A 20,595-nucleotide genomic window follows, 5' to 3' on the forward strand; every position below is an offset into this window, starting at 1 on the left:
TGACGAATATATAAACCCTGGCATAAACCCGAAAGAAAACCGAAGTTTGACAGTTTCACAGCTGATTTCGGACGTAGTCTTGGAGTGGAAATATTTTGATTATTAACGTTAGTAACAGTAACCGAAATAATATCCTTGTCTTAGCCGTCTGTCACTTCTATGACAGACAACACAAACAAAAAAAAAAAAATAATATCCTTCTTTTTTCGTCGAAATTGTCTCCACAGAATCACGTTGTCTGATAACTAATTTCCGATTTACTAGGTAAATGGGATACGTCCACGGTTAGGAGTAATTTTTGCTTTCACGTGTAGAATGTCCGAAGGAAACCTCGTGCCCAAGCAGGAGCATGTCGCTGTAAAATTAGAATCCAAGATCGGTGAACATAACAGCAGTGGCAGGAGACAAAACAAAAACAAAACTAGTTCCGCTGCGAATCAAACCCAGCAAGCGTCTGAGAAGAAACCAGCACAATCCGGAGGACGAAAGTTTAGCGACCGGCACGTACTGAAGAAGCGCGTTCTTCCCAAGTACTACACCAGAGAGAACGATATTTACGTGACGTACAAATCGGATTTTACGGTAGGATTTTTCTTTCATTTGTGAATATACATATTTAAAACGGTTTATTTTAGTTTCAATATAAAAGGTGTCTGGATATTCTGAACTCATCAATCGGAGAAGCGTTTCTGCACTGTACCGGACGGGCCATCAACCAAGGAATTAATCTTGCGCTGAAGATCAAGGCAGAGTATCCGGAAGCTTTCGAGTTTGAGGTCAATACATCCACTATCTCTGTAACGGGTAAGTTCTACATTTTCAAAAATAATATTACTCGTACAGAACACAAGGTTCATTCACGTTATATTATCTTCACAGACGATCTCCATCCTCTGAAGGACGACGATGATTTTATGGAGCAACGTCGTATGAACTCGTGCCTCCATATCCGCCTGTTCCGTACGATTAAGCTCAAACCAACCAACGCAGTTGCGTAAAAGCGAACCGCCACAGGCAATAACCTGATAATTTTCTTTTTTCAACAATATATTACAATTGCCGTCAAGATAGCCCCATCACGCCGAAAAATGTCCGACGAGGTCGAGATCAAAACCTACTTCAAACTGGTGGACGTGGTGAAGTGGATAGGTATTACGCAGTTCGAAATGCTCGTAAATCTGTTGGCATTTCTGGTGTTCAGTATCATCCTGACGGCGAAGGCCACGATGGGAACGCTACCCACGAAAACAGTGGGCAACACCGAATGGCTGGTCATATTCTCACCGCTGTTCTGCGGAGACTTCTTTAATGCGTACTTCTGTGTGATTGTTGGCATCCGGATGTATCTGGGCAATAAGCACCGGCAGGCGATACATCGGCTGTCTTGGAGCATCCATTTTCTGCTGTTGACAACCGGTTTCAAGTATTTGGTAGTGCTGAAGCTGTCCGGTTTCAGTGGGCTGGAGTACAGTGAGGTGTTTTCGCCGATTTTTGTACTGCTTCAGCTGATTGCCGTTAAGGCGTGCCAATTTAAGCAGCAGTCCTGACGGGAGGAACGTGATCCAGCGGTTATGCAAATGTTCGCATAAAAGGTAAAACTCATTTATGCTTTTGATCTTAATTTATGAATAGTGCTCTATAGTTCTCACTATTACTCGACGGTGTTGCGAAACTAGTTTTGAAGCAAGTTCTGTGAATATAAACATATTTGAAGATATATGACTAAGTCTGAATACTTCCTTCGACGTCGATCCTTAAGCAGTTGAAATATCACTCCATTTTGGATTGGATTGGATAATAAACTCGTAGTACATCTAGTGAAAGACTTTCGTTAGTTGGGCTGAGATTTCATCTATCAAATCAGCGAATACAATAGAAATTCAGAGCTGCCAACTGCGAAAAAGAAAAAAACTGCCGTTGATGTCATAATTTGACGTCCACCTTCGTTTTAAGTGGGCTACATCCCAACTAACGGGCGCCCAACTAAATCGTAGCCCATCTAAAGATAGGGAATAAATTCATCATTATGGAAGCATCTGTTATAAAAACGAGCGATGCTCATAAGGATAGTATTCACTGATCATTTCTTTCAAGCTTGGCCACTTTTAGTGGTGAAAATGACCAGTTTTAAGGATCTTCATACTAAGTGATAGAACTGTAATCTAACACATTCAACCACGTGGAGAGTAGAATTTTAAAAATAAAGCATGAGGCAAGATATGTCGATCATAGTAGTCATTAAAGAAATCGACCATTCAGCGGGACTAATATGCATAGAAATCTGCAAACACGGGCTATATTTCTCGGCATAACAGTCCCGCTAAACTATTTCCATGATTTAGACCGTAAATTATATTAATATATTCAAAATATGAATGATTTCAATAAAATGGAGCTCTCCCATTAGTCTAGTGATGTAAACTCCTTAAATCTCCTACCCGCTAGAGGTAAGAAATGAAAATTGCAGTTTTATTCTACATGCGATTATCTCGATTGCATTTTTTTGAATTTGGTACAAATATGCGTAGAACGGCAGTGTAATTGTCGCTGAAAACTGCAAAAAATAAGCAACACAATAGAATAGCGATAAATCTTTGTCCTTGTGCTGTCACGTGGTTTTCAAGATGTTACATCGAGGCAACCTACCCAGCCTATCAGAGATCCACCTAGTAACAGTGGTTACCAACTTTTCCTATCAAACAAGACGAACGTTTATTTAATCTGTTCGATACAGAACAGGGCAGCCAATCAACGCAAGGATGTGCAAGCTGAGGATAAAATGCCGTTTCTTCAACTATAGCATCATCAACGTGCACTGCCCACACGAAGGGAGATCCGACGACGAGAAAGAAGCGTTCTATGCACAGCTGGAGCAGACATACGATGGATGCCCACTGCGGGACGTCAAAATCGTCATCGGTGACATGAACGCTCAGGTAGGAAGGGAGGAAATGTATAGACCGGTCATCGGACCGGATAGTCTGCATACCGTATCGAACGACAACGGCCAACGATGCATAAACTTTGCAGCCTCCCGCGGAATGGTAGTCCGAAACACTTTCTTCCCCCGCAAGAATATCCACAAGGCCACATGGAAATCACCTAATCAAGTAACGGAAAACCAAATCGACCACGTTCTAATCGACGGCAAATTCTTCTCCGACATCACGAACGTACGCACTTATCGCAGTGCGAATATTGAATCCGACCACTACCTAGTTGCAGTATGTCTACGCTCAAAACTCTCGACGGTGATCAACACGCGTCGGAGTCGTCCGCCTCGGCTAAACATTGGGCGGCTACAAGACGGTAGACTAGCCCAAGACTACGCGCAGCAGCTGGAAGTGGCACTCCCAAAGGAAGAGCAGCTAGGCGCAGCATCTCTTGAATTTTTTTTTATTTCTTTATTAACGTGATTTTTTAAAGTTTGACATAAGTTCATCACGGAGCATCTCTTGAAGATGGCTGGAAAGATATTCGATCCGCCATTGGAAGCACCGCAACCGCTGCACTAGGCACGGTGACTCCGGATCAGAGAAACGACTGGTTGACGGCGAATGTGAGCAGTTAGTTGAGGAGAAGAATGCAGCATGTGCGAGATTGCTGCAACACCGCACGAGGGCGAACGAGGCACGATACAAACGGGCGCGGAACAGACAAAACTCGATTTTTCGGAGGAAAAAGCGTCAGCAGGAAGATCGAGACCGTGAAGAGACGGAGGAACTGTACCGCGCTAATAACGCACGAAAGTTCTATGAGAAGTTGAACCGTTCACGTAAGGGCCACGTGTCACAGCCCGATATGTGTAAGGACATAAACGGGAACCTTCTTACAAACGAGCGTGAGGTGATCCAAAGGTGGCGGCAGCACTACGAAGAGCACCTGAATGGCGATATGGCAGACCACGGTGGCGGTATGGAACCTAGGAGCACGCGCGCAGGACATGCGACTTCCTGCTCCGAATCTCCAGGAAATCCAGGAGGAGATCGGCAGGCTGAAAAACAATAAAGCCCCTGGAGTTGACCAACTACCAGGAGAGCTGTTTAAACACGATGGTGAGGCACTAGCTAGAGCGCTGCACTGGGTGATTACCAAGGTTTGGGAGGATGAGGTTCTGGCGCAGGAGTGGATGGAAGGTGTCGTGTGTCCCATCTACAAAAAGGGCGATAAGCTGGATTGTAGCAATTACCGCGCAATTACATTGCTGAACGCCGCCTACAAGGTACTCTCTCAAATTTTATGCCGCCGACTAACACCAATTGCAAGAGAGTTCGTGGGGCAGTACCAGGCGGGATTTATGGGTGAACGCTCTACCACAGACCAGGTGTTCGCCATACGTCAGGTATTGCAAAAATGCCGCGAATACAACGTGCCCACACATCATCTATTTATCGACTTCAAAGCCGCATATGATACAATCGATCGGGACCAGCTATGGCAGCTAATGCACGAAAACGGATTTCCGGATAAACTGATACGGTTGATCAAGGCGACGATGGATCAAGTGATGTGCGTAGTTCGAGTTTCAGGGGCATTCTCGAGTCCCTTCGTGTCTGCTATTCAACATCGCTTTGGAGGGAGTAATACGAAGGGCAGGGATTGACACGGGCAGCAGGGACTATGTCCAAGGGCTTGACGATCCCTCCCCAGGCCATCTGCGAGTTGTGGGGCTTGCCTAGGATGTGGTGGGGTTTGACAGTGGGCCCTGTTAAACCTCTATAAAAAGCTGCATGTATCCGCAAGTAGGCCCCACCAAAGCGACCGTGTGCCGCTCAAAGCGCACAAGCCCAAGTCCTGGTGTTAGGTGGGACGCTAAACAGCCCTGACACGACGGCCCTCCGACGAGACAGGAGGTTTGCGCAGGCCCAATAAGCCGCCTAGAAAACCAATCATTACGAACAATATAAGAGATAATGCGACTCGATATAATCGGCAAAGACCTAGGCGACGAATACAGGATCACGATTGGAAGCTTGGAACATGGAATTGCAAGTCGCTAGGTTTCGCAGGTTGCGACAGGATGATCTACGATGAATTACATCCCCGCAACTTCGACGTCGTGGCGCTGCAGGAGATTTGCTGGACAGGACAGAAAGTGTGGAAAAGCGGGCATCGAGCGGCTACCTTCTACCAAAGCTGTGGCACCACCAACGAGCTGGGAACCGGCTTCATAGTGCTGGGTAAGATGCGCCAACGCGTGATTGGGTGGCAGCCAATCAACGCAAGGATGTGCAAGCTGAGGATTAAAGGCCGTTTCTTCAACTATAGCATCATCAACGTGCACTGCCCACACGAAGGGAGACCCGACGACGAGAAAGAAGCGTTCTACGCACAGCTGGAGCAGACATACGATGGATGCCCACTGCGGGACGTTAAAATCGTCATCGGTGACATGAACGCACAGGTAGGAAGGGAGGAAATGTATAGACCGGTCATCGGACCGGATAGTCTGCACACCGTATCGAATGACAACGGCCAACGATGCATAAACTTCGCAGCCTCCCGCGGAATGGTAGTCCGAAGCACCTTCTTTCCCCGCAAAAATATCCACAAGGCCACATGGAAATCACCTAACCAAGAAACGGAAAACCAAATCGACCACGTTCTAATCGACGGTAAATTCTTCTCCGACATCACGAACGTACGCACTTACCGCAGTGCGAATATTGAATCCGACCACTACCTCGTTGCAGTATGCCTGCGCTCAAAACTCTCGACGGTGTACAACACGCGTCGAAGTCGGACGCCGCGGCTTAATATCGGGCGGCTACGAGACGGTAGACTAGCCCAAGAATACGCGCAGCAGCTGGAAGTGGCACTCCCAACGGAAGAGCAGCTAGGCGCAGCGTCTCTTGAAGATGGCTGGAGAGATATTCGATCCGCCATTGGTAGCACCGCAACCGCTGCACTTGGCACGGTGCCCCGGATCAGAGAAACGACTGGTATGACGGCGAATGTGAGCAGTTAGTGGAAGAGAAGAATGCAGCATGGGCGAGATTGTTGCAACACCGCACGAGGGCGAACGAGGCACGATATAAACAGGCGCGGAACAGACAAAACTCGATTTTCGGAGGAAAAAGCGCCAGCAGGAAGATCGGGACCGTGAAGAAACGGAGCAACTGTACCGCGCTAATAACACACGAAAGTTCTATGAGAAGTTAAACCGTTCACGTAAGGGCCACGTGCCACAGCCTGATATGTGTAAGGACATAAACGGGAACCTTCTTACGAACGAGCGTGAGGTGATCCAAAGGTGGCGGCAGCACTACGAAGAACACCTGAATGGCGATGTGGCAGACGAAGATGGCGGTATGGTAATGGACCTGGGAGAACGCGCGCAGGACATAATTTTCCCGGCTCCGGATCTCCAGGAAATCCAGGAGGAGATAGGCCGGCTGAAGAACAACAAAGCCCCTGGGGTTGACCAACTACCAGGAGAGCTGTTTAAACACGGTGGTGAGGCACTGGCTAGAGCGCTGCACTGGGTCATTACCAAGATTTGGGAGGAGGAAGTTTTGCCGCAGGAGTGGATGGAAGGTGTCGTGTGTCCCATCTACAAAAAGGGCGATAAGCTGGATTGTAGCAACTACCGCGCAATCACATTGCTGAACGCCGCCTACAAGGTACTCTCCCAAATTTTATGCTGTCGACTAGCACCAACTGCAAGGGAGTTCGTGGGGCAGTACCAGGCGGGTTTTATGGGCGAACGCTCCACCACGGACCAGGTGTTTGCCATTCGCCAAGTACTGCAGAAATGCCGCGAATACAACGTGCCCACACATCATCTATTCATCGACTTCAAAGCCGCATATGATACAATCGATCGGGACCAGCTATGGCAGCTAATGCACGAACACGGTTTTCCGGATAAACTGATACGGTTGATCAAGGCGACGATGGATCGGGTGATGTGCGTAGTTCGCGTTTCAGGGGCATTCTCGAGTCCCTTCGAAACCCGCAGAGGGTTACGGCAAGGTGATGGTCTTTCGTGTTTGCTATTCAACATCGCTTTAGAAGGGGTAATACGAAGAGCAGGAATTAACACGAGTGGTACAATTTTTAATAAGTCCGTCCAGCTATTTGGTTTCGCCGACGACATAGATATTATGGCACGTAACTTTGAGAAGATGGAGGAAGCCTACATCAGACTGAAGAGGGAAGCTAAGCGGATCGGACTAGTCATCAACACGTCGAAGACGAAGTACATGATAGGAAGAGGTTCAAGAGAAGACAATGTGAGCCACCCACCACGAGTTTGCATCGGTGGTGACGAAATCGAGGTGGTAGAAGAATTTGTGTACTTGGGCTCACTGGTGACTGCCGAAAATGACACCAGCAGAGAAATTCGGAGACGCATAGTGGCTGGAAATCGTACGTACTTTGGACTCCGCAAGACGCTCCGATCGAATAGAGTTCGCCGCCGTACCAAACTGACAATCTACAAAACGCTCATTAGACCGGTAGTCCTCTACGGACACGAGACCTGGACGATGCTCGTGGAGGACCAACGCGCACTTGGAGTTTTCGAAAGGAAAGTGCTGCGTACCATCTATGGTGGGGTGCAGATGGCGGACGGTACGTGGAGGAGGCGAATGAACCACGAATTGTATCAGCTGTTGGGAGAACCATCCATCGTTCACACCGTGAAAATCGGACGACTGCGATGGGCCGGGCACGTAGCCAGAATGTCGGACAGTAACCCGGTGAAAATGGTTCTCGACAACGATCCGACGGGCACAAGAAGGCGAGGTGCGCAGCGGGCAAGGTGGATCGATCAGGTGGAAGATGACTTGCGGACCCTCCGTAGACTGCGTGGTTGGCGACGTGTAGCCATGGACCGAGCCGAATGGAGGAGACTCTTATATACCGCACAGGCCACTTCGGCCTTAGTCTGAATAAATAATAAATAAAGGGATTGACACGAGTGTTACGATTTCCACGAAGTCCGTCCAGTTGTTTGGTTTCGCCGACGACATTGATATCATGGCACGTAACTTTGAAAGGATGGAGGAAGCCTACATCAGACTGAAAAGCGAAGCTAAACGGATTGGACTAGTCATCAACACGTCGAAGACAAAGTACATGATAGGAAGAGGCTCAAGAGAGGTCAATGTAAGCCACCCACCACGAGTTTCTATCGGTGGTGACGAAATCGAGGTGGTAGAAGAATTTGTGTACTTGGGCTCACTGGTGACCGCCGATAACGATACCAGCAGAGAAATTCGGAGGCGCATAGTGGCTGGAAATCGTACGTACTTTGGACTCCGTAAGACGCTCCGATCGAATAGAGTTCGCTGCCGTACCAAACTGACTATCTACAAAACGCTTATAAGACCGGTAGTTCTTTACGGACACGAGACCTGGACGATGCTCGTGGAGGACCAACGCGCACTGGGAGTTTTTGAAAGGAAAGTGTTGCGTACCATCTATGGTGGGGTGCAGATGGCGGACGGTACATGGAGGAGGCGAATGAACCACGAGTTGCATCAGCTGTTGGGAGAACCATCCATCGATCACACCGCGAAAATCGGAAGACTGCGGTGGGCCGGGCACGTAGCCAGAATGTCGGACAGTAATCCGGTGAAAATAGTTCTCGACAACGATTCGACGGGAACAAGAAGGCGAGGTGCACAGCGGGCAAGGTGGATCGATCAGGTGGAGGACGATTTGCGGACCCTCCCCAGACTGCGTGGTTGGCGAAGTGCAGCCATGGACCGAGCTGAATGGAGAAGACTTTTATGTGCAGCACAGGCCACTCAGGCCTTAGTCTGATAATAAATAAATAAATCGATACAGAACAATTGGCGACGAAAGGATTTCAATCCTACAAGCAAAATGGAAGGATTTGCTCCGCCCAAGTTTTTTTTCTGAGATCAATGGAGATGTATCAAGAACGTTTAGAGCAGATCCGCTATACTTTTTACCTCGATTCCGCTAGAAGTTTATCAAACGGTAAAGAACATCTGCCATCCAGAGAAACCAAATGCTAAGTCCTATGAAGAGCTGTGTGCGATGTTGAAGGAAAGATTCTGTCCGGCGATAATTACATGTCGGGAGCGAACATCGTTTTATAGAGCAAGGCAAGAATCTGGAGAAAGCGTACAAGAATGGTATGTTCGCTTGAAGAAACTATCCTTGAATTGTGATTTTAAAGAACATTTAGATCATGCACTGAAGAACATTTTTGTGACGGGACTACAACCCGGTTCGATTTTTGAACGGTTGGGTGAAGAAGAGGACTATATGTTTCATTGGAGAATTTGCTCAAGATTGCGGTGAAAAGGGAAGCCACATTAAAAACCGAACATTGCTGGAAGTTAATAAGATTAACGAGAAGAAGACAATTTATGGTTCGAAGCCAGCGAAGAAAGTTAGTTCGGCGACATGTTTTGCGTGCGGAAAGAATAATCATGATTTTAGAAGTTGTCAGTTTCGAAGTTATGTATGCAAGATTTGCAAGGAGAAAGACCATACCCGAGCAGGCGAGCGACGACCTCGATAACAGAAATTGGTATGATTTAGCCTTGCATAAGAGGTAAAATACCAAAAAATAATACCAAAAACTTATATGCAGAATACTTGATGCATAACATGCTTAGGTATTTCAATACCAAACGAATAATAATTGGTTATGCATTTGGTATTGAAATTCAATTTAATAACTGAGTATGTTATGGCTCAAGTATTGTGCATATTAGTTTTTGGTATTATTGCTTTGGTATTTTACCTCTTGTGCAGAGCTAGTTCATAACAGAGTATGGTATCAATAACAGAATTAGGTATTCAATCATTATTGATTTATTGGCATTTATCGGTGAGTACAACATCTAAAGCGCAACAATGAAGAACAGTATGGATAGGTGTCACAAGCGAGCGACGAGTATGAAGCGAACAGAAATTGAAATTTTAGTAGAGGGCCAGTTGTGAGAACAGCATTGTTGAAATCGCTGTTATTCTGCCTAACGTCCACCTAGGAACGGCTTGGGTAGTAGCATGGTGACTACTCTTACCAAGACTCCCAATTAGAATTAGGTATTTGTTAAGAAGTTTCAACTAATTGTTGGTGAAACTGGCAACACTGAAAGAGGGAAGTAAAGAATATGTTGGGAAGAAAGGTCCGCTAGAATTCAATACTAGAAAGTAAGATTTAAGACGTGAATTTATAAGGTGAATAATTGTGAGAATAATAAATTAATTAATTATAGCTTTGAAGCTGATCAAAACGAGATCTGCTGTCAAATGGTATTTGAAGGTGACTATTCCCAACAAACTTCAAAGTTTCTAGTATTGAATTCTAGCGGACCTTTCTTCCCAACATCTTCTTTACTTCCCTCTTTCAGTGTTGCCAGTTTCACCAACAATTAGTTGAAACTTCTTAACATGGTTCCCATACCGGGAATCGAACCCGGGCCTTCTGGGTGAAAGCCAGATATCCTGGGAAGAAACTTTGAAGTTTGTTGGGAATAGTCTGCTGTCAAATGGTATTTGAAGGTGACTATTCCCAACAAACTTCAAAGTTTCTAATTATCAAGTGCGCGCTATGGACCAGAAACAAGTATGGAGAATGGAATACGAAGATACGGAGAGGCGAATAGAACGCGAGTATCAACAAAGCTTGGTGGATATTGAAGAGGAGTATAGAAAAGCTGCAGAAAAAATCAAATCGGATTTGATGCCGAACGGCAAAAACTAATGATGCAGTATGGTGGAACAACTATTTGCAACACAACAGTGAAATTGATTCCAAGTTCATTATCAAAACCGCGTACAAACGTTGCCTCACATCCGTGCAATAGAGGTAAATCAAATCACGGACATAAACAATTCGACACTTCTATAGTAGATGAGAGTATAGATTCACGCAAAGGAATAACATCAGCTGTCTATTCGTCAGCCTCTTTGCACAAACATGTTGCAATCAAATTGTCTATAATTGAGATGAATTATCGCAAAAATATCATAAGTCAAGAGATCGAACCGGTTGCTGATAGTGTATATTACAACACATTCAAACAGAACACTCAGAAGATTCTTCTATTTATGCACACTATAAAACGAACATGTAGACTGTTTTCATGCATCGCGATGAATGAACGTAAGCGGTTAATTATTTTGCTTGTCATTTTCGATCCGGGAGGTATTAGTGAGAGAAAATCTATCCGTAACACTCTATTTGCATAAAGTACACACATCACTACAGCGCGTACAGCAGAATCACGTTTACAATTTTCGATAGCTGCAGGAGTGTTAGGAGTAATTCCATGGAAATTAGAGAAACAAATGTAATCAGAAATAGAATAATTTAGCTGGTTACCAGTGTCACGTTCGGGGGTGTTAAGAAGTTTCAACTAATTGTTGGTGAAACTGGCAACACTGAAAGAGGGAAGTAAAGAATATGTTGGGAAGAAAGGTCCGCTAGAATTCAATACTAGAAAGTAAGATTTAAGACGTGAATTTATAAGGTGAATAATTGTGAGAATAATAAATTAATTAACTTATAGCTTTGAAGCTGATCAAAACGAGATCTGCTGTCAAATGGTATTTGAAGGTGACTATTCCCAACAGTATTATTTAGCCAAATTCTTCTCTCGGGTATTGCCGTGGTTTGTCCGAAGAAACAGAAAGCGCGTTTTTCAAGAAGGATCAAACGGTCAATCACTTGGAAGTCAACCCTGTTAGCTGTTCTGAGCCGTATTACGTGGATATTGCAGTTAATTGACGAATGACAAGATTTGAAATGGATACTGGATCACCAATAACGATTATCTTTGAGACGTTTTACCGCAATAATTTCGGAGAATTTACGCTTCATCCGTTCCGTGGGAAGTTGATGTTCTATACAGGAGGCTAAGCTACGAAGCTACACCGAAGGCAGCTTTTGAAGCTGTTTTATGTTATCAAGGTCGACAAGCGGTTGGTCAAATTGTGGTCATTGAAGGAGGGCGCAATCCGTTGATTGGACGTGATTTTATTGGAGAGCTGCTTCACTTGCGGTTAAACAAACTTGACACGGAGTCGAGTGACAGTCAGAAAGTTCAACTGAAAACTATTTTGAATGAATATCAAGAATTGTTCGATGGATCATTGGGTTGTTAATAAGCATTCAAAGATCAACTTGCTATTGAAACCTGATGCTGTACCGAAGTTTGTTAAGCCTCGAAAAATACCGATTTCGTTTCAAGCTAAGGTTGAAGAGGAACTGGACGCACTAGAGAAGACTGGTATTATTACCAGTGTTGGTAAAATCACTCATAAATCTCAATCAACGAGCGCTCCCGTGCGAACGAAATCATCCGCGATTTTAAAGGAATGCATCACGCTTGAATTTTCATGCTAAAACGCACCATTTCACTCATTTGCCAAAAATCATTTTGGTTTAAAAACGCATTTGAAATAAATTTGGGGGCAATTTATTGCTTATACATACAAAAGTGTCTAATATTTTATGCGCCAAACGTCAATTCAGTGTTTTTAACGAAGGAGAACAAAAGAAAACCTACGATGATTCAAATGGATGATTCAACTCATCCATGAGTTTTTAGGCGCTCAGTTGGGTGCGTTTCAACTCACGCTTGATTTGAATCATCCATGAGTTTTGAGATTTTGAGTTTTTACCAACACTGAATTACTAAGGCTAAAATTGAGTGGGGAACCCCGTTGGTTACTGTTTTAAAGAAAGACAAGTCAATTCGTTTGTGCGCTGATTATAGAGTAACTGTCAACCCGTTTCTGGAGATAAGCGATACCCTATGCCTGTTGTGGAAGATTTGTTCGAAGGTGGAAAGTTATTTTCGAAACTGGATTTGAAATCGGCGTACAATCAGCTAGAGCTTGAGGAAAAATCGAGAAAAATGTTGGCATGGAGTACTCATAAAGGAATATATTATGTGAACCGTTTGCCGTTTGGTACTAAACCAGCCTGTGCAATATTTCAAGAAGTTCTGGAAAAGTTATTGCAGGAATGCCCTGGGTGTATCAATTTCTTGGATGATGTTTTAGTAACTGGTGCAACTGTAAGCGAACATCTCAAGAATTTAGCAAGAGTGTTGAGTAAGCTTTTAGAAGCAGGATTTAGACTAAATCGTGAGAAATGTGAGTTTTTCAAGGAAAGAATGCAATTTCTGGGACACATTATTGACGGCGATGGACTGCATAAGGATCCGGAAAAGGTTCGTGCTATAATGGATGTTCCAAGACCAGAGGCACTAAGGCACTAAGAGAATTTCTCCGGATGGTAACGTATTATTCGAAGTTCCTTTCGAACATCTGAGCAATGCTGAGCCCTTTGTACCAATTACTTAAGAAGGACAAACGGTATGATTGGTCTTCTGAATGTGACGTGGCGTTTGAAACTGTAAAACAGATATTATGTTCGGATAATGTGCTGGTGCCGTATAATCCTGAATTTCCGGTTATTTTAATTACTGATGCGTCTGGCAAATGAATCGGAGCTGTACTTTTGTTCCCTGATGGTAGTCAACGGCCAATAACGTTTATTTCAAGAGTTCTCAAATCTCAAGAACAAGATTATTCTCCATTGGATATGGAAGCGTTGGATGTTTATTATGCGGTGCGAAGATTGAGCAGTTATCTTCTTGGAAAAAGGTTCACGATTTTGACGGATCATCAACCACTTGTGTCGTTACTTGAACGAAAGGGAATACCGGAAATGGTGATCGGAAAGATACAACGATGGGCTGTTTTCCTGGCAAATTACGAATATGAGATCAAGTACATTAAAGGAGTCAGCAACAAAGTAGCTAATTTCTTATCTCGATCATCAGTTCAATGCTGTGACGATGAAGTTGAAGATGATGAATAAGTTATGTTTCTGCAGTATATTGAATCTGAAACGAGGTCATTAGTCGAACGGAAACAGCTTATAATTGAATCAAGGCGGGATCCTGTAGTAAGCCGTATAGTGCATTACGTTAAGACCGGATGGCCTGGTGAAGTTGACGATCCTGAATTGAAGAAATATCTTGTTCGTAAGGACGAACTCGTTGTTGAAGAAGGCGTTCTTATGTGGGGCTACCGTATTATAGCACCTATGAAGCTAAGGTCATTTTTGCTGCAAGAACTACATTCAACTCATCTTGGAATTGTCAAAATGAAATCGTTAGCTCTAAACTCTTTCTGGTGGCCAAGTATCGACAAGGAGATAGAAGATATGGGAAAAAGATGTGAATCTTGTATCCAGTATAGACCAGATGCTAAAAACTCATCGATTTCTCCATGGAAGTTATGTTTTCGTCCGTTTAAAAGAATTCATATCGATCACTTGTTCCTGAAAGAGATTTTTTTTTATCATCACTGATAGTTACTCGAAGTGGGTTGAATGCTACTTGGTTAGTTCACTATCTACTAAAGAAACATTTGAGAAGCTGGAAGATTGTTTTGCAAGATTTGGTAATTGTGATACCCTGGTTTCTGATAATGGAAGGTCTTTTACGGCGAAAGAATTTCAAGATTTTTTGCGAAGAAAAAGGAATTCGTCATTTAACGTCAGCACCGTATAGTCCTTGCTCAAATGGCGCTGCAGAAAATGCTGTCAAGACTTTCAAATATGCTGTAAAGAAGATGTTATTCGAAAACTGCAATCGTGGTAAATTAATTTCAACAGTAATGAATGCACACCTTCAGATGTATCGGGCTACACCATATTGCACCACGAACGAGACGCCTTTAAACTAATGTTTGGACGAGAAATGAAAACCCGATTCGATGTTCTACGAAGAGAATTTCAACTAATTTTCCGAGTTGGATTTTTGAATAATGCACAAGAAAGGCACAATCACTGCTAGGTGGATTGAACTTTTATCCTTCTTCCTTCATCCTTCGTTTCTTTATATCTATCTTCCTTATTTTTTCTTCTTTTTCTTTCTCCTTCTCTCTGACTTTTTCTTTCTTCCGTCTTCCTTCTTTTGTCTTCCTTCTACCTTCTGTCTTCTATCTATCTTCTTCGATCTTTCATCTTTCTTTTTTCCTTTTTCTTTAATTTCTTGTTTCTTTCCCCCAGGAATATCAATATTATCTTATTTATTTTCACAGGAGCGAGCTGTAAACATTCTTGCTGGTGTGACTATTTCAAATGGGTTGTTCGTCGGCAGGGTTACTTCTTCCCGTGCAGTACACAAAAGTCTTCTCCATTCAGCTCGGTTTATGGCTGCACGTCGTCAACCACGCAGTCTGCGGAGGGTCCGCAAATCGTCCTCCACATGATCGGTCCACCTTGCCCGCTGTGCACCTCGCCTTCTTGTTCCCGTCAGATCGCTGTCGAGAACCAATTTCACCGGATTACTGTCAGACATTCGGGCTACGTGCCCGGCCCACCACAATCTTCCGATTTTCGCGCTGTGAGCGATGGATGGTTCTCCCAACAGCTGGTGCAACTCGTGGTTCATTCGCTTCCACGTACCGTCCGCCATATGCACCCCACCATAGATGGTACGCAGCACTTTCCTTTCGAAAACTCCCAGTGCGCGTTGGTCCTCCACGAGCATCGTCCAGGTCTCGTGCCCGTAGAGAACTACCGGTCAAATGAGCGTTTTGTAGATAGTCAGTTTGGTACGACGGCGAACTCTATTCGATCGGAGCGTTTTGCGGAGACCAAAGTACGTACGATTTCCTACCATGATGCGTCTCCGAATTTCTCTGCTGGTATTGTTATCGGCGGTCACCAGTGACCCAAGTACACGAATTCTTCAACCAGCTTATCGCCCTTTTTGTAGATGGGACACACGACACCTTCCATCCACTCCTGCGGCAGAACCTCATCCTTCCAACCTTGGTAATCACCCAGTGCAGCGTTGGTCAACTCCAGGAGCTTTGTTGTTTTTCAGCCGGCCGGCCTTCCTGGATTTCCTGGAGATTCGGAGCCGGAAGTTGTATTCCCGGAATTTATCAAGGATTTGTCTCAGGGTAAACATTTGATCCGTCGTTGATCGGCCATCACGAAAACCTACTTGGTATTCGCCGACGAAGGACTCTTCGGACATATTTTTGTACGCTGTTCGGCAAATTTTCCTAATGTTAGCTCTGGTGGTGGATGCGCAAAACGCATAATAGTATAACGCCAAATAGAACAAATCGCGAACTGGTAGACCGCAAAATATCGTACAATACATTTTCATTATAACCTTTGAATGCATCAGCCGATCCTTAACAAATTCAACGACACAAGTTTTACCATTGAATGAATCTTATTTTTCTTTCATAATAACATAACAACATTGTCTAAAGTTTTAATATTTTTTTTTGTTTTTATTTTTACTATCACACTGTTGATACTTACTTTTGAACTTACGTGGCTTAAAGTTAAATATAGATTTTTTTTTTCGCTGCTGCCTTATTTGGTAAATAAATAAAAAACAAATCTAACGGGAAGGACTAAAATTGGTTTATGCATGTCGTCAAATATTGAATCATGTTCTTCGATCTTCGCGTTAATTCTTTGATCGTAAATGCACAAATGTTGATGTAATTTTGCATGCTTTCCTGAACAAAATAAAAAAGTTTTGAGATTGATTTCGTTTCAGGCCTATTTTTTAAAATAATTTGCGCAACAAATCGTTAAAATAAAGTAATTTTCAAAAAAATACATGAAAAGTGAAATCAAACTTAAGATTCTTCAAACTTTTCGTTCCATCAGAAGCAAAGTATCACAGGTTGAAACATTATTTCCTAAATCAGGATTTGCAATCCGTTTCTATCCGCAAGTGATTTCAGACTTGTCGTCATTTGTTTAATTGTTATTGACGCTTAACTCGTTTCGATCAAGTTGTTTTTACCTAATCTTCTCCTTTTCGTAGTTTAGGAAAACTCTAACTATTTGAATTGATTTTAAAACGAAAGTGTTCAAAAGTGTGCTATCCTCTTAGACATTGCTAATGAGTATGCAGAAGCGAGTTTTTGTTTTAAAATTTCAGAAAATAAAATATCTTGAAAAAAATAATTGACCAACACAATATAGAAACAGTTTTCGAACAGCTTTTAAATGTTTTGTTTGAATGTTTTTTTTTTGTACGGTTTATTCATGCAGCTACTCTTTAGGTTTTCTTGGATACTGAGCGATTTCTCTCTTGTCAGACTTACTTAGTTCCCAATTGAGACTTACTGATCAAATATAATCAGAACCGAGTTCTGATCGCAATTCGTATTGGCAATATGACGGCTGTCCAATGCAGTCTGCTGTATTATTGGTCAGATATTCGAAATGTTAGAAAGACATTTATTGTTGGTTAGTTTGAACAGTATCGTGGCAAAACCACACCGTAGCTGCTTAATAATGGCAAATATAGCACAATCTTCAAATTAAGGAACTATATTCTTCTACTTGCAATAAATTCACTGCATGTTTGATTAGTCTAGAAGCAGATGATTTAGTAAAAAAAAATTTAGATCCGTGGCGATATGGTTGCGTGATTATAATCTTACTTATAAATTAGAAACAATTATTGCAAGAAAAAACAAAACTGTAACACTGAAATACTGAAGTACTGCAGAATATTCAAGATCACACTAAAAAGTTATTCGCATATAATGACCAGACCGTTTCGTTGTAATCTAATATAAAATGTTCGTAGAAGATGTGCCAAATATTATGCTGATTGCAAACAATGCCACCGTTTTATTTATTTTTTGAATCGCTATTGAACAATTTGAATTTCTCTGTTATTCGGCAATACCTAAAGTAGCAATATGTACCTGAATAACGACGTTTGATTTTTTTTTTGTTGCTTGCTTGGTAATATCTTGCTCTCAATTTTGCCGCTCGGTCGGCGATGCACCGTTGAGATCAAGATTACTAAAAACATTGGCTTTGTACGTCATTTGCCTTTTATCAGTATTTAGATGTGTCTACGATTAAACTTTATATTCTAACCTCTTAATTCTCGATTGCCTGTTGTCGAATGTCAGCTGGAGTCCACGGTCATCTAAGAAGATCTTCGCGATTCGTTAGTCCCGCCCGCAACAATACTCAACTTTACTTTTCACAGAAAAGTAAATGCAACAAAGTTTCTATACGTATAACAACGATGACTGATGCAAGACTGAGAGTATGAATTATTCAAATGTTTTTTTTTTGTTTGCTTATTGAGTATTCTTTACGCTTGCTGGCCTACCGCTAGAGAAGAATCGTTAAGATAGAGAGATATAAGTTTACGACCATCACTAACGGCTTCAGTTTTAAACTGGCGATGACGATAGCACGTATGGCACGAATTCTGCCGCCAAAGGGTTCAACGTTGACTGCTCAACGCTGACCTTCTGATCCTTGGTCTGCACCTGCAGACTCGACAGAGCATTGCACAAATCTTTCGAACTACTGAGGACAAACACAGATCCATACCGTTAATCATTCTAGGTGTTCTATTTGCATCTTACATACCTTTCACATTCGAGCGTAGGGTCACTGTCGGCGTCTTGGGCGGCGTCCAGCTCATCCTGCAGCATTGCCTCGATACACTGCTCCATGAGGGCTTCCTCTTCCAGTCGCTGCATCTCCTCTTTGTCGAATTCCTCCTCGTTCTCCATCCACAAGTATTCGGAAAAGTCCTCGTCCAAGTTGGGACCACCGCCATTAGAGTTGTCCTCATTCGGCGGTGTTATGTAACCGTCCGGGTCGGAGTCGTAGCTATCGCTGTAGTTACCACTGTAACCGTTGTTGGAGCTACTGCATCCGATGTTGTGGTCGGGCATTTTCATCTTTTTGGCACCTCTCTGCACGGATTTGGTGACTGCAAAAATAATTACATTATAGGGCTTAGTAATTTAATACATTGGCTATTCACTGCTAGACGGTAGAAGTTGGTCCAGTTTTCTTCTAATCTCCCAATATACAAGTGAGGTTGAAAACCAACCCTTTTACCCATTTTCATCAGGGTCAATATAGTGGGCATAGAGCGTAGAGATTTTTTACTCTTAATTTAGTTTATGATCATCTTCACCTCTAACGGCTACACTATCGTCGTAGACTATCGATGCCGAATCCTTCAAAATGATGGGTTGTGCATGTACCTTCCTTGTACTACCATGATAATTCAAACGTACTGCATATTGTAAGATTCTTAGGATAGATTTCTATTGGCTAAAATAATAAAAGAAACTTGACCCCTTATCGTATTGACTCAGATAGATCGTGTTTCAACTAAATCGTCTCAAAGGAAACTACGTTAAACTGTGTCAAATAACCAATATGTGTAAGAATACTAATAATGAATTGGTAATACCTTGGTAATATCAGTTGCTTGTAGTATTATTGGAGAATGCGAAAACCTCTCATAAAAAAAATCTACTCCTCCGCTCATTTACAATCGCCAGATAGTCGCCAATCGCCAGATAGGCCGCCACGTGGTGGATTGTGGCTATCAATGCTTTGATAGCACGTGCTATTTGCACTGCGAATACATTTTCGTCGCCGTACCAAACTGACTATCTACAAAACGCTCATTAGACCGGAAGTTCTCTACGGACACGAGACCTGGACGATGCTCGTGGAGGACCAACGCGCACTGTGAGTTTTCGAAAGGAAAGTGCTGCGTACCATCTATGGTGGAGTGCAGATGGCAGACGGTACATGGAGAATGCGAATGAACCACGAGTTCCACGAGTCAGCTATTGGGGGAACCATCCATCGTTCTGCGAAAATCGAGCACGTAGCCAGAATGTCGGACAGTACTTCGTGAAAATGGTTCTCGACAACGATCCGACGGGAACAATAAGGTGAGGTGCACAGCGGGCAAGGTGGATCGAACAGGTGGAGGAATATTTGCAGACCCTCCGCAGACTGCGTGGTTGGTGACGTGCAGCCATGGACCGAGCTGAATGGAGAAGACTTCTATGTATTGCACAGGCTACTCCGGCCTTAGTCTGGTAATAAATAAATAAATACATTTTCCACATCTTTGAGAGCCTGATCACAATTTAGTTGCAAGGCACAATATTTGCTATGAGGACCAATCACGTTGCCCATAGCAACATATAAACAGAAGCACATTTTGTAAGTCTGCATAGTTTGTGAAGTAACTGAAGCTTATGGGTCCTGTAAACCTCCGATGGTGTAAAGGGTTGACTTGAAACTTTGAAAGATCTCCATCTTGAGCGATACCCGGCTACCTAAACTTTAACCTGTTGCCAGGTTAGATTCCGGTCGACTTATTTTATTTCTTTATTGAGACTTCGCCGCCTTGAGCTTCTGGGTCTGCCGCTGCTGATATTTCCAACTGGGTTTCAGTCTAATGCATGTTTACAGATTTCGTTTTCGCCCCTACGTAAGCTGTGGCCGACTCAGCTCCACTTCCGATTCCGGATTTCTGTTGCTATCGGCGTCCGGTGACAACGACGATGAGGCTCGTTGTTTAAAATCCAGTTGTGAGGCCACCAGGCACGTTCCGCAGGCATCTGTTAACACCTGCACTGTGGCCGTTTAGTGTCCCCAGGTCCGATTCCACCGCGTGCAGCCAGCGTGTTCGTGGCTTTCTCTGTTGAATATTGTTTTCGCTATTCTTTCTTCCGACATTCGCACTAAGTGACCAGCCCACTGCCGTATTTTATACGATTCACCATATTTTCTTCTTTGTATACTTGATACAG

At 43.4% G+C, this 20,595-nt stretch overlaps 3 protein-coding genes across 6 annotated transcripts in view; 2 read left to right on the plus strand and 1 right to left on the minus strand.

Annotated features, from left to right (window-relative positions):
* LOC134204778 (ribonuclease P protein subunit p20) lies at nucleotides 1-1,050 on the plus strand. 2 transcript variants are annotated; one of them, XM_062679675.1, is made up of 4 exons: nucleotides 1-107; nucleotides 265-582; nucleotides 636-804; nucleotides 880-1,050. In XM_062679675.1, the coding sequence occupies exons 2-4, from the start codon at nucleotides 316-318 to the stop codon at nucleotides 996-998; spliced, it is 555 nt and encodes a 184-aa protein (XP_062535659.1). In that variant the 5' UTR covers nucleotides 1-107; nucleotides 265-315; the 3' UTR covers nucleotides 999-1,050. The 2 variants fall into 2 exon arrangements, with proteins under 2 accessions (XP_062535659.1, XP_062535588.1); XM_062679604.1 differs by lacking the exon at nucleotides 1-107 and having other exon boundaries at nucleotides 169-582.
* A 38-nt stretch (nucleotides 1,051-1,088) lies between these two features.
* On the plus strand, nucleotides 1,089-1,735 carry LOC134204923 (transmembrane protein 203). The gene has a single exon (XM_062679759.1). The coding sequence runs from the start codon at nucleotides 1,089-1,091 to the stop codon at nucleotides 1,545-1,547; it is 459 nt and encodes a 152-aa protein (XP_062535743.1). The 3' UTR covers nucleotides 1,548-1,735.
* Nucleotides 1,736-17,598: 15,863 nt separating this feature from the next.
* The window catches only part of LOC134204195 (polyadenylate-binding protein-interacting protein 2), a 32,603-nt gene continuing 29,606 nt past the window's right edge, over nucleotides 17,599-20,595 (minus strand). For 2 of the 3 annotated variants that reach the window (XM_062679027.1, XM_062679031.1), the window contains exons 2-3: nucleotides 18,392-18,740; nucleotides 17,599-18,328 (exon numbers count right to left, since the gene is read on the minus strand). In XM_062679027.1, coding sequence (XP_062535011.1) covers nucleotides 18,190-18,328; nucleotides 18,392-18,708 — 456 coding nt within the window. In that variant the 5' untranslated portion in view covers nucleotides 18,709-18,740 and the 3' untranslated portion in view covers nucleotides 17,599-18,189. The remainder of the gene's footprint in view (nucleotides 18,329-18,391; nucleotides 18,741-20,595) is intronic. The other variant, XM_062679035.1, reaches the window with a different exon arrangement.

Source organism: Armigeres subalbatus, chromosome 1 (genome assembly GCF_024139115.2).
Source record: "Armigeres subalbatus isolate Guangzhou_Male chromosome 1, GZ_Asu_2, whole genome shotgun sequence".
NCBI classification, from domain to species: domain Eukaryota; kingdom Metazoa; phylum Arthropoda; class Insecta; order Diptera; family Culicidae; genus Armigeres; species Armigeres subalbatus.